This window comes from Bos javanicus, chromosome 2, assembly GCF_032452875.1.
Source record: "Bos javanicus breed banteng chromosome 2, ARS-OSU_banteng_1.0, whole genome shotgun sequence".
NCBI lineage: Eukaryota > Metazoa > Chordata > Mammalia > Artiodactyla > Bovidae > Bos > Bos javanicus.
Window position 1 is genome coordinate 117,663,232 of NC_083869.1, and position 19,770 is coordinate 117,683,001.

General features: G+C 41.5%; 1 protein-coding gene across 1 annotated transcript in view; it reads right to left on the bottom strand.

The window, feature by feature from the left end:
- DNER (delta/notch like EGF repeat containing) overlaps positions 1-19,770 on the bottom strand; it is a 390,362-nt gene that overhangs the window by 151,396 nt on the left and 219,196 nt on the right. Inside the window, exon 6 of the mRNA XM_061387371.1 lies at positions 4,434-4,587. Coding sequence (XP_061243355.1) covers positions 4,434-4,587 — 154 coding nt within the window. The remainder of the gene's footprint in view (positions 1-4,433; positions 4,588-19,770) is intronic.

The window sequence follows — 19,770 nt, forward strand, 5'->3', positions numbered from 1 at the left end:
AGACTAGATGAAGCACAAGCTGGAATCAAGATTGCCAGGAGGAATATCAACAATCTCAGATATGCAAATGATACCACTCTAATGGCAAAAAGTTAAGAACTAAAGAACCTCTTGTTGAGGGTATAAGAGGAGAATGAAAAAGCTGGCTTAAAACTCAACATTCAAAAAATGAAGTTTATGGCATCTGGTCCCATCACGTCATGGCAAATAGAAGGGGAGAAAGTGGAAACAGTGACAGACTTTATTTTCTTGGGCTCCAAAATCACTGCAGAAGACTGAGCGCCAAAGAAATGATGCTTTAGCATTGTAGTGCTGGAGAAGACTCTTGACAGTCCCTTGGACAGCAAGGAGATCAAACCAGTCAGTCCTAACGGAATTGAGCCCTGAATATTCATTGGAAGGACCTATGCTAAAGCTGAAGCTCCAATACTGTGGCCATCTGATGGGAAGAGCCAACTCACTGGAAAAGATCCCAATGCTGGGAAAGGCTGAAAAGGAGGAGGGAGGTACAGAATGTGACGGTTAGATAGCATCACCAAGTCAATGGACATGAATTTGAGCAAACTCCTGGAGACAGCAAAGGACAGGGGAGCCTGGCGTGCTGCAGTCCATGGGGTAGCAAAGAATCGGACATGACTTAGTAACTGAACAACAACAACAATGATTTTTAAAAATCCCTCAGAGGGAAAAGACAGACTACAAACTTGGAGAAAACATGTGCAATCCATACAACTGATGAATGATGAGAACAAAAAAGAAACAACTTTTGCAAGCCAACAAGAAGAGTAAACACACACACACACAAATTTGAGTGAGAGATAGGAAAACAAGTAATAAACACAGGAAGAGGACCTCAGCATCGTTAGTAAACCACAAAGTGCAGAAACCACAATGAAGCACCTTTTCTACACCCATTCATTGTGCACAAATTAAAACTTCTGACCCTACACAGTACTGTAGAGGACCTGAATCCATAAGAGCACTTATGCATTTCACGTGAGAGTATATATGGGTGTCACCACTTTGGAAAACAGTCTGGCACGATCTCCTACAATTAATCAAGCGTATTTTCCAGTAATTCCACTCCTAGGTTCAACCTCAAACAACCCCTGGCACATATTCCAGAGAAAATACACGAGAATGTGCTTACTGGTAAAACATGTAAATGTTTATGCAAGCATGCATACTCAGTCGTATCCAACTCTTTGTGAGCCCATGGACCATAGCCCTCCAGGCTCCTCTGTCCATGGGATTTTCCAGGCAAGAACACTGGAATGGGTTGCCATTTCCTATTTCAGGGGATCTTTCCAGTCCAGGGATCAAACCCATGTCTCCTATATCTCCTGCATTGGCAGGCGGATTTTTTACCACTGTGCCACCTCGGAAGCCATGTAAATATTAAGATCATATAAAAAGGAAGACAAAGGAAGGATCAACTCAAGATTCAGGGTTAACTGGATGGGGAATAGAGACTGAGAGACGGGCTGGTGAGGAGACTATATAGTTAGTTATCAGGTCTAACTTCTGGTTATAGTGGTGGTTCCAACACTGATTACTGTATATTGAAATAGCTAAGTAAATAGATAAAAGTATGCTATGGATAAGAAGAGAGAGTATCACAAACCCAGCATTATGGTCATACCAATTCTGTGCACCTGCATTCTTTGAAAATAAAAAGTCTCCTCTGAGAACAGACTTGGATTAAAAAAAAAAAAAAAACATCAAGCAGAAATCATTTCAGTTCAAACAGTGACAAGCTCCACCTATCAGTTCTGATTGAGACTATGTACAGAAGGATTTTGATTCATCCTAGCATCACTTATAACAGAGAAATTCAAACTCTCTTAAAGACTCATCAATAGAGGAATGGTTTAAAACATCAGGCCACGTTCATACCCTTTCATTAATTCACCCCATCAACACATTGTCTGAGCGTTCAGGACTCGTCAGACACAGTGGGACACGATGTAGAACAGAAATAATTCAGGTTGTGCACTCATGGGATTGATTCAGGTGGGGAGACAGGCAGAAATCAAAGAATCACACGTGCACTCATCCACTGCAAACAGGGGAGGGCTGTGAAGGAAAGGAACACCCAGCTACAAAAGAGGAAAAGGGAAGGAGACCTAGATTGAAGCATTCATGTGAGACTTCCTAAGGAAAGGGGGTATTTAATGAGATCCAAAATAGAAACCTGGCAAAAGGGAGGCAGCAGGGAGAGCTGTCCAGGCACAAAGAAGCGGACGAGGTCCTGCAGCAGCTCGAGTACCCAGGGAGATGAAAGCCAAGGTGGCTGGTCCCTGAGAAAGGGGAGCAGCGGAGCGAGATGGGGCTGGCAAGGTGGGTGAGCAACAGATCACAGAGAAGAATGAGGCGGAGGATTCTGGCCTTCATCCCAAGAGCCCCGGGAAGAAGGGGATTAAGTCAAAAGCAACAACATCAGATCAGATATGCAGTGGAAAATAATCACCCAGGAGAACGGAGTCTGGGTCAGGGAACTGACATAATGAGAACCAGGGCTCACTTCTGCATGGTTGCTTTGGCTCCATGGACAAGCGCAGACAGAGATAATGTGAGAGGTTATCTCAGTCACACAGACAAGGGGCAAAGGCAGTGGCAATGGAGCAGTGGCGATGGGGCTGCAGAGAGGGGGGTGATTTGAGAAGTCTTTAGGGGGAAAGATGGAGAACACTCGGAGGCAGGAAGAGCAGGAGGTGGGGGGGTACCCAGGGTGACTTGTAGAGGTCTGGCTCGTAGAAACAGATGGAACACCGGAAGCTGAGCTGTGTGGAGCTGGGGATACGATGAGCTCAGCTTTGGAATGACTGAGCTTACGGTGGCCTAGAACATACGCGCAGAGACAGCAAATAGGCAGCAGTTTGGCCTGGACATACAGTGTTAGGAAACATGTGACGGAATTATTCAAATGAATAAGGTAGCTCTCTATACTGACATGGAAGTATACTTATGATCGACTGGTAAACACTGAAAAAAGTCAGCTGTAGAGCAGGATGTATATTATAACCGCTTTTTTAACATACAGAAAGACAATCATTTGATCTGCAAGGGAAATACCCATACTCATACGTAGATACACACACACACACACACTGGTCTGGAAAACATAAACCAAACTATTAACCTACACTTATGACCTTATAAAGTGTAAGCTGGGATAGATGAGTGAAGAACTTTTACTTCTTTGTTTATGAATTTCTGCATTGACAGACCTTACACTGAGCAGTTAATCACCCTAACTCCCACTTCACTCCACCCGTCTCTCCATCCCCAGCCCTTGCTGCTGCTGCTGCTGCTAAGTCACTTCAGTCGTGTCTGAATCTGTGTGACCCCATAGACGGCAGCCCACCAGGCTCCCCCGTCCCTGGGATTCTCCAGGCAAGAACACTGGAGTGGGTTGCCATTTCCTTCTTCAATGCATGAAAGTGAAAAGTGAAAGTGAAGTCACTCAGTCGTGTCCGACTCTTAGCGACCCCATGCACTGCAGCCTTCCAGGCTCCTCCATCCATGGGATTTTCCAGGCAAGAGCACTGGAGTGGGGTGCCATTGCCTTCCCCAGCCCTTACATCACCCTGAATCCCTGCCCAGTGGCAGAGATTGGCAAGAGGATGAGGTGGAAAGGGGAAGATGATGTCAGTTTTACACATTACTGATGCTAAAAAAAGAATAATGTGGTGTTTGCTTTTAAGCTGCATAGAAACAGTGATATCAAAATGTTCACCGGTAAAATGCCATTTCCTGCTCCTTCAGGGTTTATAACCGATTTGGCTGAGCAGTAAGTCAATAAGATGACTGCAAGAGAACAGAAGTCTGTGGACACACCATCCAGTGCACTTTCTTAAGAGTCACACTTTGTGTTCTGAGATGCGAAAGTCTCATGCAGAGTCGATGACTCCCCCATACTAACCAGGGAGTATTAAAGACTTGCCCAATTCTGCAGGATGGTGTTCCAGGAACTTGGACTAAAACATACATGGACAACAGGAAACTAAACAAATGAGAGGACTGGGTGGCATTACCTACCCACCTGCATAGTTTAGCCTAAATTCTTCTTAAGGAACTTAGCAAAATCAGCCAGCACAGCGCCAGCCCACACTCAGAACATATTTGAAGAATTGTCTTTGAAATATCCAGGCCTCTATTCGACCAGGAATATCATTGTCCCAAAATAGAAATGGTAGATGCTAAGAGAGAAGCATCCTAATGTCAGAAAAACAGCCAAGGGACACGATGTTTATCCCCAAGGCAACTTCCTTCCTCCATTCCCAATGACATAAAGCTGGACTGATGGAACTAAATGAGACCTGGGAGGCACCTGTCCAACAGCTGGACAATGTATTGCCTGACCATTGTTAATTAATAAGTGTCTGTTCTACAGAGAGACACACAATCACTCTGAACTATGGAAACCTTACCAGCAAGGCAGACACAGGTGAAGTTGCCACCATCTTGCTTTTCCTTTGCATCAACACAGCTGGCATTGTTCTGGCAGAGTTTCTTCTGGCAGGCATCAAATTCTTCACAGAAAGTACCCGTGTATTGATCATCACAGTTACAGGAAAATGTTGCCTAAAACACAAACATACACTATATTTTACCTGAGCCCTCTAAAATGTGTGTGTTAGCTGTGAAACTCAAAGTTCAAACATACCTCTCATTTTTATAGTTATACCAACACTGAGTATTTTTATCATATCACTTATACCATGATCTGACTAAAATCAAAGCTTTCAGAGGAATAGTCTATTCCTTTACAGTTCCATTTCAAACCTGTCTCTTCATTGATATGTATCCCAAATGATTCTTAATCTTCCTAAACCAGAAATGGAAATAGTAATTATTTTAGGCAAAAAAATAAAGTTTTGCTGACCTGATACGGAAATGACAATTTTGCTAGAGCAGATATATTGTGCTACAGCCATTAAATGAGATGTCACTCCAAATAAAAGCCTTCAGCACAGATAGCATGTGAGACACATCATTACCAAATGTGTTACCATGCCCGCCGTTCTGGAGCACTGAGAGAATTTACCAAATCACCCTGGAAATTAGCTTCAATGTACAACCCCGTAGATGAACTGAGTGTAAGGGAAAATTATAAGAACCATTTCATTTGGTTTGTTATACTAGTACAGGACCGTAACTCAGACCCAGCGAACTGAATTTTAATATCTATTTACTTATCTATTTGGCTGTATTGGGTCTTATTTGCAGCACACAGGGTCTTTCCTGGGGGTGTGTGGGCTTAGCTGCTCTGCTGCCTGTGGAATCTTAGTTCCCCCTCCTTAAGCACTGAACCAAGGGGAAGTACCCAAGAGAACTGAATTTGATTGGACGCTTCATTTCTGAGGCAGTTGTATAATCTCAATAAACTGAGCCTTCCTGCTCTCTTCCTAATGCTGGCCTGAGGGTGATGTGTCTAAAACAGACACAGATCTGGGTCCGAAGCCTATGTAGATGGGACTGCAGATTCTCACGAAGAATAGAAGGGAGCAGGCAAAGGAGAATGGTATAAATAAAGTTTACTGCTTAAAAAAATCAAAACAAAATTGGGGAGAATGGATACATATATATGTATGGCTGAAGCCCTTCACTGTTCCCCTAAAACTACCACAACATTGTTAACTGGCTATACCCCAATTCAAAATAAAAAGTTCAAAGTTTGAAAAAAAAATAAACCCAGCCCAAAGCACCTTTTCCAGCTTTCTCCAAGCCCCACAACATCAGGCAAGTGTTTCAAAGCCCCTCCCACAGCCACTTCCAGCCCCGCCTCCCTCTGTAGTGGAGGAGGGGCCTAGGTGTGGAGTGGGGAGGGGGAGGGGAGAGGGAGGGGGTGGGGGTGGGGGGGGTTGGAGGGGGTGGTCCCTTGATCTTATAGAGACTCTCAGGATCTCACCCAATACCCACCTCACCACCAAGCACTACACCACATTTTCTGTCCTAAAAAACAGAAAGTTTTCTCTTTCTTCTCTTTTTGTCTCTAAATCAAGTTTTCTCTTTCTTGTCCATCTCTTGATTAATTTACTCCTGAATGTTTAGGTTTCTTTGTAGTTATTACCAGTGAGATTCTTTTCTCATCCTTTTCTTGTAATTCCCATCATATCAGCTAGAGATTATCACCGATGAATAAATGTGAGTGCCTGTCTTTGCCTTGACTCTCAGAATCAGAGGGTTCAGTTGATTCAGGTCAAAAGTTTCAGTTGATTCTCTTGGGTTTTCTAGATAAAACAACCTCCCTCCCCAAAAGAAGGGATCAGATCAGATCAGATCAGTCACTAAGTCGTATCCAACTCTTTGCGACCCCATGAATCGCAGCACGCCAGGCCTCCCTGTCCATCACCAACTCCTGGAGTTCACTCAGACTCACGTCCATCGAGTCAGTGATGCCATCCAGCCATCTCATCCTCTGTCATCCCCTTCTCCTCTTGCCCCCATTCCCTCCCAGCATCAGAGTCTTTTCCAATGAGTCAACTCTTCACATGAGGTGGCCAAAGTACTGGACTTTCAGCTTTGGCATCATTCCTTCCAAAGAAATCCCAGGGCTGATCTCCTTCAGAATGGACTGGTTGGATCTCCTTGCAGTCCAAGGGACTCTCAAGAGTCTTCTCCAACACCACAGTTCAAAAGCATCAATTCTTCGGCACTCAGCCTTCTTCACAGTCCAACTCTCACATCCATACATGACCACAGGAAAAACCATAGCCTTGACTAGATGAACCTTTGTTGGCAAAGTAATGTCTCTGCTTTTGAATATGCTATCTATGTTGGTCATAACTTTCCTTCCAAGGAGTAAGTGTCTTTTAATTTCATGGCTGCAGTCACCATCTGCAGTGATTTTGGAGCCCCCCAAAATAAAGTCTGACACTGTTTCCACTGTTTCCCCATCTATTTCCCATGAAGTGGTGGGACCAGATGCCATGATCTTCGTTTTCTGAATGTTGAGCTTTAAGCCAACTTTTTCACTCTCCTCTTTCACTTTGATCAAGAGGCTTTCGAGTTCCTCTTCACTTTCTGCCATAAGGGTGGTGTCATCTGCATATCTGAGGTTATTGATATTTCTCCCGGCAATCTTAATTCCACTTGTGCTTCTTCCAGTCCAGTGTTTCTCATGATGTACTCTGCATATAAGTTAAATAAACAGGGTGACAATATACAGCCTTGACATACTCCTTTTCCTATTTGGAACCAGTCTGTTGCTCCATGTCCAGTTCTAACTGTTGCTTCCTGACCTGCATTCAAATTTCTCAAGAGGCAGATCAGGTGGTCTGGTATTCCCATCTCTTCCAGAATTTTCCACAGTTTATTGTGATCCACAGAGTCAAAGGCTTTGGCATAGTCAATAAAGCAGAAATAGATGCTTTTCTGGAACTCTCTTGCTTTTTCCATGATCCAGCGAATGTTGGCAATTTGATCTCTGGTTCCTCTGCCTTTTCTAAAACCAGCTTGGACATCAGGAAGTTCACGGTTCACATATTGCTGAAGCCTGGCTTGGAGAATTTTGAGCATCACTTTACTAGTGTGTGAGATGAGTGCAATTGTGTGATAGTTTGAGCATTCTTTGACATTGCCTTTCTTTGGGATTGGAATGAAAACTGACCTTTTCCAGTCCTGTGGCTACTGCTAAGTTTTCCTAATTTGCTGGCATATTGAGTGCAGCACTTTCACAGCATCATCTTTCAGGATTTGAAATAGCTCAACTGGAATTCCATCACCTCCACTAGCTTTGTTTGTAGTTATGCTTTCTAAGGCCCTCTTGACTTCACATACCATCGTGATTATCTGGGTTGTGAAGATCTTTTTTGTACAGTTCTTCTGTGTATTCTTGCCATCTCTTCTTAATATCTTCTGCTTCTGTTAGGTCCATACCATTTCTGTCCTTTATCAAGCCCATCTTTGCATGAAATGTTCCTTTGGTATCTCTGATTTTGTTGAAGAGATCCCTAGTCTTTCCCATTCTGTTGTTTTCCTCTATTTCTTTGCATTGATCGCTGAAGAAGGCTTTCTTATCTCTTCTTGCTGTTCTTTGGAACTCTGCATTCAGATGCTTATATCTTTCCTTTTCTCCTTTGCTTTTCACTTCTCTTGTTTTCACAGTTATTTGTAAGGCCTCCCCAGACAGCCATTTTGCTTTTTTGCATTTCTTTTCCATGGGGATGGTCTTGATCCCTGTCTCCTGTACAATGTCACGAACCTCATTCCATAGTTCATCAGGCACTCTATCTATCAGATCTAGGCCCTTAAATCTATTTCTCACTTCCACTGTATAATCATAAGGGATTTGATTTAGGTCATACCTGAATGGTCTAGTGGTTTTCTCTACTTTCTTCAATTTCAGTCTGAATTTGGCAATAAAGAGTTCATGGTCTGAGCCACAGTCAGCTCCTGGTCTTGTTTTTGTTGACTGTATAGAGCTTCTCCATTTTTGGCTGCAAAGAATATAATCAATCTGATTTCAGTGTTGACCATCTGGTGATGTCCATGTATAGAGTCTTCTCTTGTGTTGTTGGAAGAGGGTGATTGTTATGACCAGTGCATTTTCTTGGCAAAACTCTATTAGTCTCTGCCCTGCTTCATTCTGTATTCCAAGGCCAAATTTGCCTGTTACTCCAGGAAGAACATTTGCAAATCATAATCATGTTGCCTTCTCTAGTCCTCATGGCTACATTGGTGCAGATCCAGAATAATTTTGATTTCAAAGGGAAATTTACAGAATTCACTGTAAGTAGAACACTAAGTAGAACACTTGGAATGACAATCAAATTTTATCAAATGCCATTTTAGCTTCTTGGAGTAGAAAGAGCAGCCACTCCAGTATTTTTGCCTGGAAAATTCTGTGGACAGAGGAGCCTGATGGGTATATAGTCCATGGCATCACAAAGAGTTGAACATGACTGACCACACATACACATCTTAGCTTCTATTTTTAAAAATCAACTTTTTATCTCTAACCTATCAGTATATGAACTGAATGTTTAAATTCCCTACTACTGACTCCTTATATTCCTAGAAGAAAAGTCCACAGAGGTCCTTAAGTCAAACTGTTTTATGGCTGAATTCTTCTTGTATTTTTATTCCACTTGTATTTTATGACTGCATTCTACTTTTATTTCTGTGACTTTCACCTAACAGGCCCTATCCCCATAGACCCCTTTTCTAAGAAAAACTGTCCCTTGCCTGGTGAGATCATAGTTTACACCATAAAAGTGAAAGTGAAAGTGAAAGTGAAATTCACTCAGAGAGTCAAGTCTGACTCTTTGCGACCCCATGGACTATAGAGTTTATGGAATTTTCCAGGCCAGAATACTGGAGTGGATAGCCATTCCCTTCTCCAGGGGATCTTCCCAACCCAGGGATAGAACCCTGGTCTCCTGCATTGCAGGCGATTTCTTTACCATCTGAGCCACCAGGGAAGCCCTTACCATAAAAGGATGCCCTTTGTCACAAGGGGCTAAATCAGGAGTGGATGGAACTCTGATTTCAGCAACCAATCAAGAAATCAAACAGTCAAACATGACCTTAAGCTCAACCAAAACAACCAGATTTTATGTAGGTGTGTTTCTTTTGTTAGTTGAATTTGTTGTTGTTGAGGGAATGTGACAAATCCTTATAAACTACAAAATCAAGTCCTCTTTAGTTTAAAGGATACACTCTTCAATTATATCTTAGGAACCAGAACAACAGAAATAAGAGCAGCAGCTTTTTCTATTTAAGTTAAAGATAAATTGTCTGCCTTCTATTGCTATCATCTCACACCTCCTTGTGGCAAATGGAAGTTCCCTCTACATTCTAGCAGTAATTGATTCCTGTTTTTCTAGTGATGTTGTGAGTTTTGGTTTTTTTTTTTTTGTTTTGTGTGTGTTTGTAGAGACTATTAATAGTTGCATGCTGAGGAAAGCTCATCAAGGACTATTAGAAAAGCAGCCTTGTAATTAGGAAAACTCCTTTTCTGGAACTGTCTTCTACCTAGATACTTCTCCAGAGAAAGGCATCTATTTACAGATGGCCAATAGGCACATGAAAATATGTTCAACATTGTTAATTATTAGGGAAATGCAAATCAAAATTACAGTAAGGTACCACCTCACACCAGTCAGAATGGCCACCATTAAAAAGCCTACAAATAACAAATGCTAGAGAGCATGGAGAAAAGGGAACCCTTCTACACTGTTGGTAGGAATGTACATTGATGTAGCCACTATGGAAAACAGTATGGAGGTTCCTCAAAAAACTAAAACTACAGTTGCCATATGATCCAGCCAGCCCATTCATAGACATATATCTGTAGGAAGCTCCAATTTGAAAAGATCCATGCACCTCAGTGTTCATTGCAGTTCATTGCAGCAGTATTTACAATTGCCCAGACACAGAAGCAAACAAAACGTCCATCAACAGATGATTAAAAAAACATGTGGTAGAGGGGCTTCCCTCATGGTCCAGTGGTTAAGAGTCTGCTTTGCAAAGCAGGGGACACCAGTTTGATCCCTGGTCTGGGAACATCCCCCAGGCTGTGGAGCAACTAAGCCTGTGCACCACAGCTACTGAGCCTGAGCTCTAAGTCCTCGAGCCACAGCTGCTGAAGCACGTGGACCTAGGGCCTGTGCTCCACAACAAGAGAGGCCCCCGCAATGAAAAGTCTGCACACTGCAACGAAGACTACCCCCACTCACCACAATTAGAGAAATCCCACATGCAGCAATGAAGACCCACCACAGCAAAATAATAAAATAAATCAATCAATCTTTTTTTTTTAGGAAAAAAGAAGATGTCGTACATATATGCAATGGAATATTACTCAGCCATAAAAAAGAACAAAATAATACCATTTGCAGCAACATGGATAGACCCAGAGATTATCATAATGAGTGAAGTAAGTCAAAAAAAGAAAGACAACTACCATATGATATCGCTTATATATGGAATCTAAAATACGACACAAACTTATTTACAAAACATAAACAGACTCACAGAAAACCAACATCATCACCAAACAAAAAAGGGGTGAGGAAGGAATAAATTAGGAGTTTTGGATTAGCAGATACAAACTACCATATATAAAACAGATCATCAAAAAGGGCCTACTGTATAGCACAGGGAACTATACTCAATATCTTGTAATAAGCCATAATGGAAAGAATATGAAAAAGAATATACATGTATACATACACATATAACTGAATCACTTCTGTATACCAGAATCTAATGCAATATTGTAAATCAACTATAAAAATAATAAAATATTTAATAAAAAATTAAATAAAATAATACAAATTTTAAAATGAAAATAGAACTATTTTCTATGGAAAATCTTGTCCTTGCTCAAATGGACAACGGTGCACAACTCTGATATTTGCAGGGGACTGTCCAGACCCCCTTGTGCATCTCCACAGAGCTGTGACTGCCTTTAACTGTAAAAGATATGCATACACTGTGCACACAGTTCCAAACTGGGCCTCAGCATTGTAATAAATTACTCCATGTCATTATTTTTGGCAGCTGTCCTCTAAAATTTATTTGGTTTGCATCCAGTCATTCCATTTTGCAGATAAATTTCTTTGGTCATTCAAGGGATACATTTTGCATATAATTCATCTGGCATGTTCCACGGAAAATATGTCGCTTGTGAAAATAAATTATGGAAAGCCCCAAATCAAATATCTTTGAGTAAATATTGACTGAATTTATGTGTGTGTGTATATATATATATATATATATATATATATATATTTGAAGTATAGTTGAATGAATTCAAAACTAAAATGAAAGCCACGTGTTTTGCTCTGTTTTAAGCAAGAAGCTTGACAGAAATGTTAAGAAATTGTTGAAACAATAGCTTTTGCCCAAGCAAAGCACCAAACTGATTCTTAAACTTTGATTGATGGATGACGAAGAAGATTACCAACAGTTTACATATTCATGACCATAAAATTTTAGTTATATCTTTGTGTATTCTGTGCCATGTTACCCATAAAGTTAGATCTCTTCTAAGTCCACTTGGATTCCGAAGTCCATTTGGAAAGAACAAAGAGCTTTCCTATAATATTAACAGGATTTTTAAAAAATAGTTTCAACACTTTGAATTATAAGGGGCCATAAATATTTATTAGGAAACTCTATTTTTAGTGTATTCGTTGTAAAAATACTGTATTCAATTACTGACATTTGTAAACTATTCTATCAACCTTGAGAAGTTTAACACACTCTGATAGCACCAACCTATGTCCTGGTTTTTTTTGGCTGCACCACGCAACTTGTGGCATGTTAGTTCCCCAGCCAAAGATCGACTTCTTGCGCTCTTCAGTGGAAGAGCAGAGTCCCAATCACTGGACCACCAGGGAAGTCCTGAGAGCAAAGTTGGCTTTTTATTTATCTATTTATTTAATTTATTTGTTGTGCTGGGTCTTTGTTGCCGCCCTCAAGTTTTTCTCTAGTTGTGGCGAGTGGGGGCTATGCTTCAATAGCCATGCTCAGGCTTCTCATTGTGGTGGCTTCTCTTGCTTTGGAGCGTGGAGTTCAGGCACATGGTCTCAGGAGTTGCGGCTCCCAGGCTCTGGAGCAAAGATTCAATAGTTGTTGTAGCTGAGTTTAGTTGCTCTGCCATATGTGAGATCTTCCCAGATCAGAAATCGAGCCCATGTCTCCTATGTTGGTAGGTGAATTCTTTACCACTGAGCCACCATGGAAGCCACCAAGAGGATTTTTTTGAGGAGCTTTATTTCTCTCCTTCAGAGTCATAGTTTATCAATTCTTATACAGGTGCTCCCTTAAACAAAGTGTATAGAAAACACACATCTCTTTTTGTTGTCCCAGTAACATCAGTATGAACAGAGAACACTCAGCCAACTAGACAGGGAAGCTCATTGTTTATAGAGCTTACTCACATTGAATTATCTCTTTAATCTTCACCATGTCTGTCAGGTGGGTCCTCCCAGATCCATTTTAGGAGTTGAGAACAGACTGGACAGAAAGGTGAGATACATTGCTTAAGGTGTTCCAGCTGGTAAGTGCACGGTCAAGGCTTAAACTCATATCATCCAATTCCAAATCCTATTCCACTCACATATTGTCCAGTCATCACTGTGATCATCCGGGGGTACCACAGACCCACGTGGGGATGCCCTTCACCCTTGCTCTAAAATAACCCCCAACAACAACTGTATTTGATTTCTAGCTCCATATTTCTATAGTTTTTCTACCTCTTTCCTTGCTATCTGGCTGTCTTCCCTATCAGCATCATTGACTGTTCTCTTGGTTCACTGGTCCTAATTTCCTTCAGTTGTAAGAATAATACAAAATTTATTCAAAACAACCTCAAAATAGAGTAAAAACATCCTTCCTGAGGGTTGGATGCATCTCTCATACATAAAGTGCCTAGTCACTCATGGACAGAGTTGGAAACTTTGCGAAGTTCATCACCAGAACTGGAGGTCCCTGGTGTCTGCATACATGATAGACATTTGAGTGTTCATTGAATTAAGCTGACTTGAGAGTCCGCTCCTTAAAGGTAGACTTGTGTAAGAGTTCTGTGCAGGACAAGGGTCCTCTTCTCCTACTTCCTTGTCCATTTCTGATGGTTTTGTGTTTTATTAAGATAGAATCACAGCCACTTATGCATTCTTCATCTACACCTTCATACTAAAGGGGCGATGCTGAAAAGGATTAGTAGGACAATCCCAAACCAAAATTTAAAAAGAGGTACTGCTTTATTGACTATTCCACAAAGGCTTTGACTGTGTGGATCACAATAAATTGTGGAAAATTCTGAAAGAGATGGCAATATCAGACCACCTGACCTGCCTCTTGAGAAACCTGTATGCAGGTCAGGAAGCAATAGTTAGAACTGGACATGGAACAACAGACTGGTTCCAAATAGGAAAAGGAGTACATCAAGGCTGGATATTGTCACCCTGCTTATTTAACTTCTATGCAGAGTACATCATGAGAAACGCTGGGCTGGAAGAAGCACAAGCTGGAATCAAGATTGCTGGGAGAAATATCAATAACCTCAGATATACAGATGACACCACCTTTATGGCAGAAAGTGAAGAGGAACTAAAAAGCCTCTTGATGAAAGTGAAAGAGGAGAGTGAAAAAGTTGGCTTAGAACTTAACATTCAGAAAACTAAGATCATGGTATCTGGTCCCATCACTTTATGGTAAATAGATGGGGAAAGAGTGGAAACAGTGTCAGACCTTATCTTTGGGGGCTCCAAAATCACTGCAGATGGTGACTGCAGCCATGAAATTAAAAGACGCTTACTCCTTGGAAGGAAAGTTAAGACCAACCTAGACAGCATATTGAAAAGCAGAGACATTACTTTGCCAACAAAGGTCCATCTAATCAAGGCTATGGTTTTTCCAGTGGTCATGTATGGATTGTGAGAGTTGGATTGTGAAGAAAGCTGAGCACCAAAGAATTGATGCTTTTGAACTGTGGTGTTGGAGAAGACTCTTGAGAGTCCCTTGGACTGCAAGGAGATCCAACCAGTCCATCCTAAAGGAGATCAGTCCTGGGTGTTCTTTGGAAGGAATGATGCTAAAGTTGAAACTCCAGTACTTTGGCCACCTCATGTGAAGAGTTGACTCACTGGAAAAGACTCTGATGCTGGGAGGGATTGGGGGCAGGAGGAGAAGGGGACGACAGAGGATGAGATGGCTGGATGGCATCACCAACTTGATGCACATGAGTTTGGGTGAACTCCGGAAGTTGGTGATGGACAGGGAGGCCTGGCGTGCTGCGATTCATGGGGTCACAAAGCGTCGGACACGACTGAGCGACTCTACTGAACTGAACTGAACCAAAAGCTCTGATAATGGAAAGGAGATGATTTAAGCCTCTCTTGGCTAATGCACACTCAAAGCCAATTTCAACTTCCGTCATGGACCAGCCTGATTCCAAACAACACCTGGGCAATCCAGAGTTAAATGTCTGAACATCTGCAAGGTCAAAACTCGGGCTAATGAGTTGATAATTGCTGAAACAGGCAATGCAGACATGGTGGTTTGCCAAACGGCTTTCTCTACTTTCAAATATGATGAAATTTTTCAGAATAAAAGATTTGCTGTTTTTATTTTAAGAGTTTGGCTAAATCTCAAGAAATGAAAGATAAAACTCTGAAACATTAGAATCACATTTCAGCATCCTGTGTCCAGCTCCTCCCTGTGGGCTCTGTGATTGCATTTAGCATAGGGATGTTGTGGAAAACACTGCGTGTACATCACCAAGTCTCTGTATATGAAGTCCCCCTCCAGAAATTCATTTCACATCCAAGTACAGGAGAAGACCTGCTTGGCCTAAGGGACTGACATGTCTTCTTCTGAGGACAAAACGACTCACAAAACAAAGCGTATTTCCCTCTGAACAACCCAGTTGTCTTTAAAAAAAAAAAATGGAGGCTCAGTCATTCCAATGCCAAGGGAAGGTGTGACCATGTCTCAGCTTGCCCAGCATGCCGGGGTCATAAGTAAGGCACACCCAGCCCAGGTCACAGCTGGGAGAGTGGAATTCCTGCTTACAGAGCTCTGGGTGAAAATTCAGAAGATCTCCTAAACTAGTATTCCATACACAGCAAGGTTAAGAAGTAGAGTCTATTTTCTAAGGTTGGAAAGCCCTGTAACCTTTTTGCTCCCAGTTAATAGAAGAGCTCCAGTTGAGCTGTTTCAAATCCTAAAAGATGATGCTGTGAAAATGCACTCAATATGTCAGCAAATTTGGAAAACTCAGCAGTGGCCACAGGACTGGAATCCTTTCCAATCCCAAAGAAAGGCAATGCCAAAGAATGCTCAAACTACTGCACAATTTCACTCATCTCACATGCTAGTAAAGTGATGCTCAAAACTCTCCAAGCCAGGCTTCAGCAATACGTGAACCGTGAACTTCCAGATGTTCAAGCTGGTTTTAGAAAAGGCAGAGGAACCAGAAATCAAACTGCCAACATCTGTGGGATCATCGCAAAAGCAATAGAGTTTCAGAAAAACATCTATTTCTGCTTTATTGACTATGCCACAAAGGTTTTGACTGTGTGGATCACAATAAACTGTGTGGAAAATTCATCAAGAGATGGGAATACCAGACCTCCTGACCTGCCTCTTGAGAAATCTGTATGCAGGTCAGGAAGCAACAGTTAGAACTGGACATGGAACAACAGACTGGTTCCAAATAGGAAAAGGAGTATGTCAAGGCTATATATTGTCACCATGCTTATTTAACTTATATGCAGAGTATATCATGAGAAAATGCTGGGCTGAATGAAGCACAAGCTGGAATCAAGATTGCCAGGAGAAATATCAATAACCTCAGATATGCAGATGATACCACCTTTATGGGAGAAAGTGAAGAAGAACTAAAGAGCCTCTTGATGAAAGTGAAAGTGGAGAGTGAAAAAGTTGGTAAGCTCAACATTCAGAAAACTAAGATCATGGCATCCGGTCCCATCACTTCATGGAAAATAGATGGGGAAACAGTGGAAACAGTGGCTGACTTTATTTTGGGGGGCTCTGAAATTACTACAGATGGTGACTGCAGCCATGAAATTAAAAGACACTTACTCCTTAGAAGGAAACTTATTACCAACCTAGACAGCATATTAAAAAGTAGAGACAAAAATAAATAAATAAATAAAAAGTAGAGACATTACTTTGCCAACAAAGGTCCGTCTAGTCAAGGCTATGGTTTTTCCAGTAGTCATGTATGGATGTGAGAGTTGGACTATAAAGAAAGCTGAGCACTGAAGAATTGATGCTTTTGAACTGTGGTGCTGGAGAAGACTCTTGAGAGTCCCTTGGACCGCAAAGAGATCCAACCAGTCCATCCTAAAGGAGATCAGTCCTGAGTGTTCATTGAAACAACTGACGTTGAAGCTGAGACTCCATTACTTTGGCCACCTGATGTGAAGAGCTGACTCATTTGAAAGACCCTGATGCTGGGAAAGATTGAAAGCAGGAGGAGAAGGGGATGACAGAAGACGAGATGGTTGCATGGCATCACCGACTCAATGGACATGAGTTTGGGTGGACTCTGGGTGTTGGTGATGGACAGGGAGGCCTGGTGTGCTGCAGTCCATGGGGTCGCAAAGAACTAAAGAGCTGTGTCACTCAGACACAGCTAAATCACTGAACTAAACTGAACTGACTGAATAGAGGAGCAGTTGTCCATGAAGATGATCCCCCCAGTAAGGGCTTTCTGTAGCTCCTTGATCAAGTGCTTATGCTGCTCTAAATGGACTTCAGGTAAGGAAGGTAATGAATCCTAACTCAAGGAACAATGCAGCATCAGATTCTAGCCTGAGGTGTCCATCATCCCAAATGCACTGACCCAGAATCTGTGGAGGTGGAGGTCACAGACGCCTCATCCTTGCCATTCTAAGCCAAGGACCTATTATTCCAACTCGAGGAACTAGAGCAGCTGGTCATTCAGGTCTGAAAGTACATAGTTGACAAACACTAAAACTTTGATAAAAAGTGGTAGCTATAGCACACATTTTCATTTCATTAAGTATAGATGAGCTATAACTAAAGGGTCAGACAATCAGTCTAGCATGTTCTTTCAGACATATGAAATTTAGACTTTTACTAAACCCAGTTTAGCATTTCAAGGGATAGAAATGGTTATTCTGACATAAAATTTTAAGAGACTACCTTAGAATTCTATTTAGGATGTTAAAGTCCCTATAAATGTTTTTTCCTGATCCCAGGCCACACAAGAACACCTGGAGTCCAGCCATAGAGATGAACTGTTGCTTCTTGTTAGGAACACAGTGAACCATCTCAAAGGAAAACTCGCTATGAATTACATTTTAAAAATTCTGGTCCATTGGCTGGGTCTTACTGTTCTATTATTCACATTTAATCAATGAACTCTTGTTGCTTACAGCTCATAATCTTATTTTCCCATTAGTCTTTTTGCTCTTCTCTTTGGGTCATTAATTGCAAATGTAGCAGCTTACTTTTTAAATAAAACATGCAGATCATCTAAACATTGAATTCAAGACTTGACATTCATGAATTCCTAGAATTCATTTCTTTGGCTTAAACAGTAAATTCTAAAAAATAGAAATGATAATGAATGAGATAGCCACGCTCTTTCCTTGCAAAAGACTTTGAAGTTTACTTAATTACACAAGGGAGAAGAAAGTAAATGTCTTTCAGGAAATTTTGTAGAAGACTCTTCTTGAAATTGGATATATGGGTTGGCAGAATGGAAGTGTTCACAAGAAGTTTCCCAGGGTAGGAACAAGGACACGGACGTAGAGAACAGACTTATGGACACTGCAGAGACAGGAGATGATGGGGCGAATAGAGAGTGTAATGTTGAAAACATATGTATTACCATATGTAAAATTGATAGCTAATGGGAAGCTGCTGTATAACACAGAGCTCAACCTGGTGCTATGGGATAACCTAGAGGGGTGGGATGAGATGGGAGGTGGGAGAGAGGTTCAAGCAGGAGGGGACATATGTATACCTATGGCTAATTCATGTTGATGTATGGCAAAAACCAACACAACATTATAAATCAATTATCTTCCAATTAAAATAAATTTTAAAAAGAACAATTTCCAACCAAATCACTGCAACTTATGTGCTTTCAGCATACATTGCTGCTGCTGCTGCTAAGTCGCTTCAGTCTCCAACTCTGTGCGACCCCATAGACGGCAGCCCACCAGGCTCCACCGTCCCTGGGATCCTCCAGGCAAGAACACTGGAGTGGGTTGCCTTTCCTTCTCCAATGCATGAAAGTGAAAAGTGAAAGGGAAGTCGCCCAGTTGTGTCTGACTCTTAGCGACCCCATGGACTGCAGCCCACCAGGCTCCTCCGTCCATGGGACTTTCCAGGCATACATTAGGCCTAAGATTTTCACGTAATCAGCCTTGATCTCCAGTTGACCAACATCTGTGTATTTATTTGCTGCAAAATTCTAATCCACTAACAAAAGTAGTATTTGACTTTAAAAAAAAAAATGGGTATCATTGAAAACTCATCTTCTATTGAATTTCCTGGAAAAACAAATCCACCTGATCCCACAAGTAATTGACACACCATTCTATTTTTCTTATTTTAAAATTCAATTTAGCCTCCTAGTTATTTCCTTTGCTACATCAAAAGAAAATGATAAAGAAAAAGCTTTAATAAAATGGACATTTTGATGTGTTAATTATTGATGAGATGGATTCACTGAAGAATAAAGAAGCTTCCCAACGTCTTCTTCAGGTTCCCTGGGCAGGAAAACTCACTATGAATTGCATTTTGAAATGTAAAGCAAAGATGATAAACCGGGGATAACTTTTTCTCACAATGGAAAGCCAAGGGGGACAAGGGAAGGGTTTAAAACCATCATTTACTGCAGAAAGCTCCCGTCATACGCCAACTACCCTGTCAGGATTCACTTAATCTTTGCAGCCATCTTACAGGATGGGTATTGTTTTTCTATTTTACAAATGAGGAAACAGATTGGCGAATGTAAGCCACCTGCTCAAAGTCATACAGCTACTCAGAGGCAGAGGAAGGCAGATTTTGGTCTCCTTCCTAAGAGATCTTTACAATTTAACATATTGAGAAATGCAAGGAATTGAGTTACAAACAATGAGGGGCAGGGTTCAAACAACATTCTGAGAAAACGTAAGAGGGCAGCCTTTGCCCATTGAGAGAGAATCTGAAGGGGATGACCTCCAATGGCCTCTTCAGCTTTTACATCTGCTGGACCTGGGTTTCAGTCCCAAATAAGCCATAAACCCCTAATGTCACTATGCTCCTCCA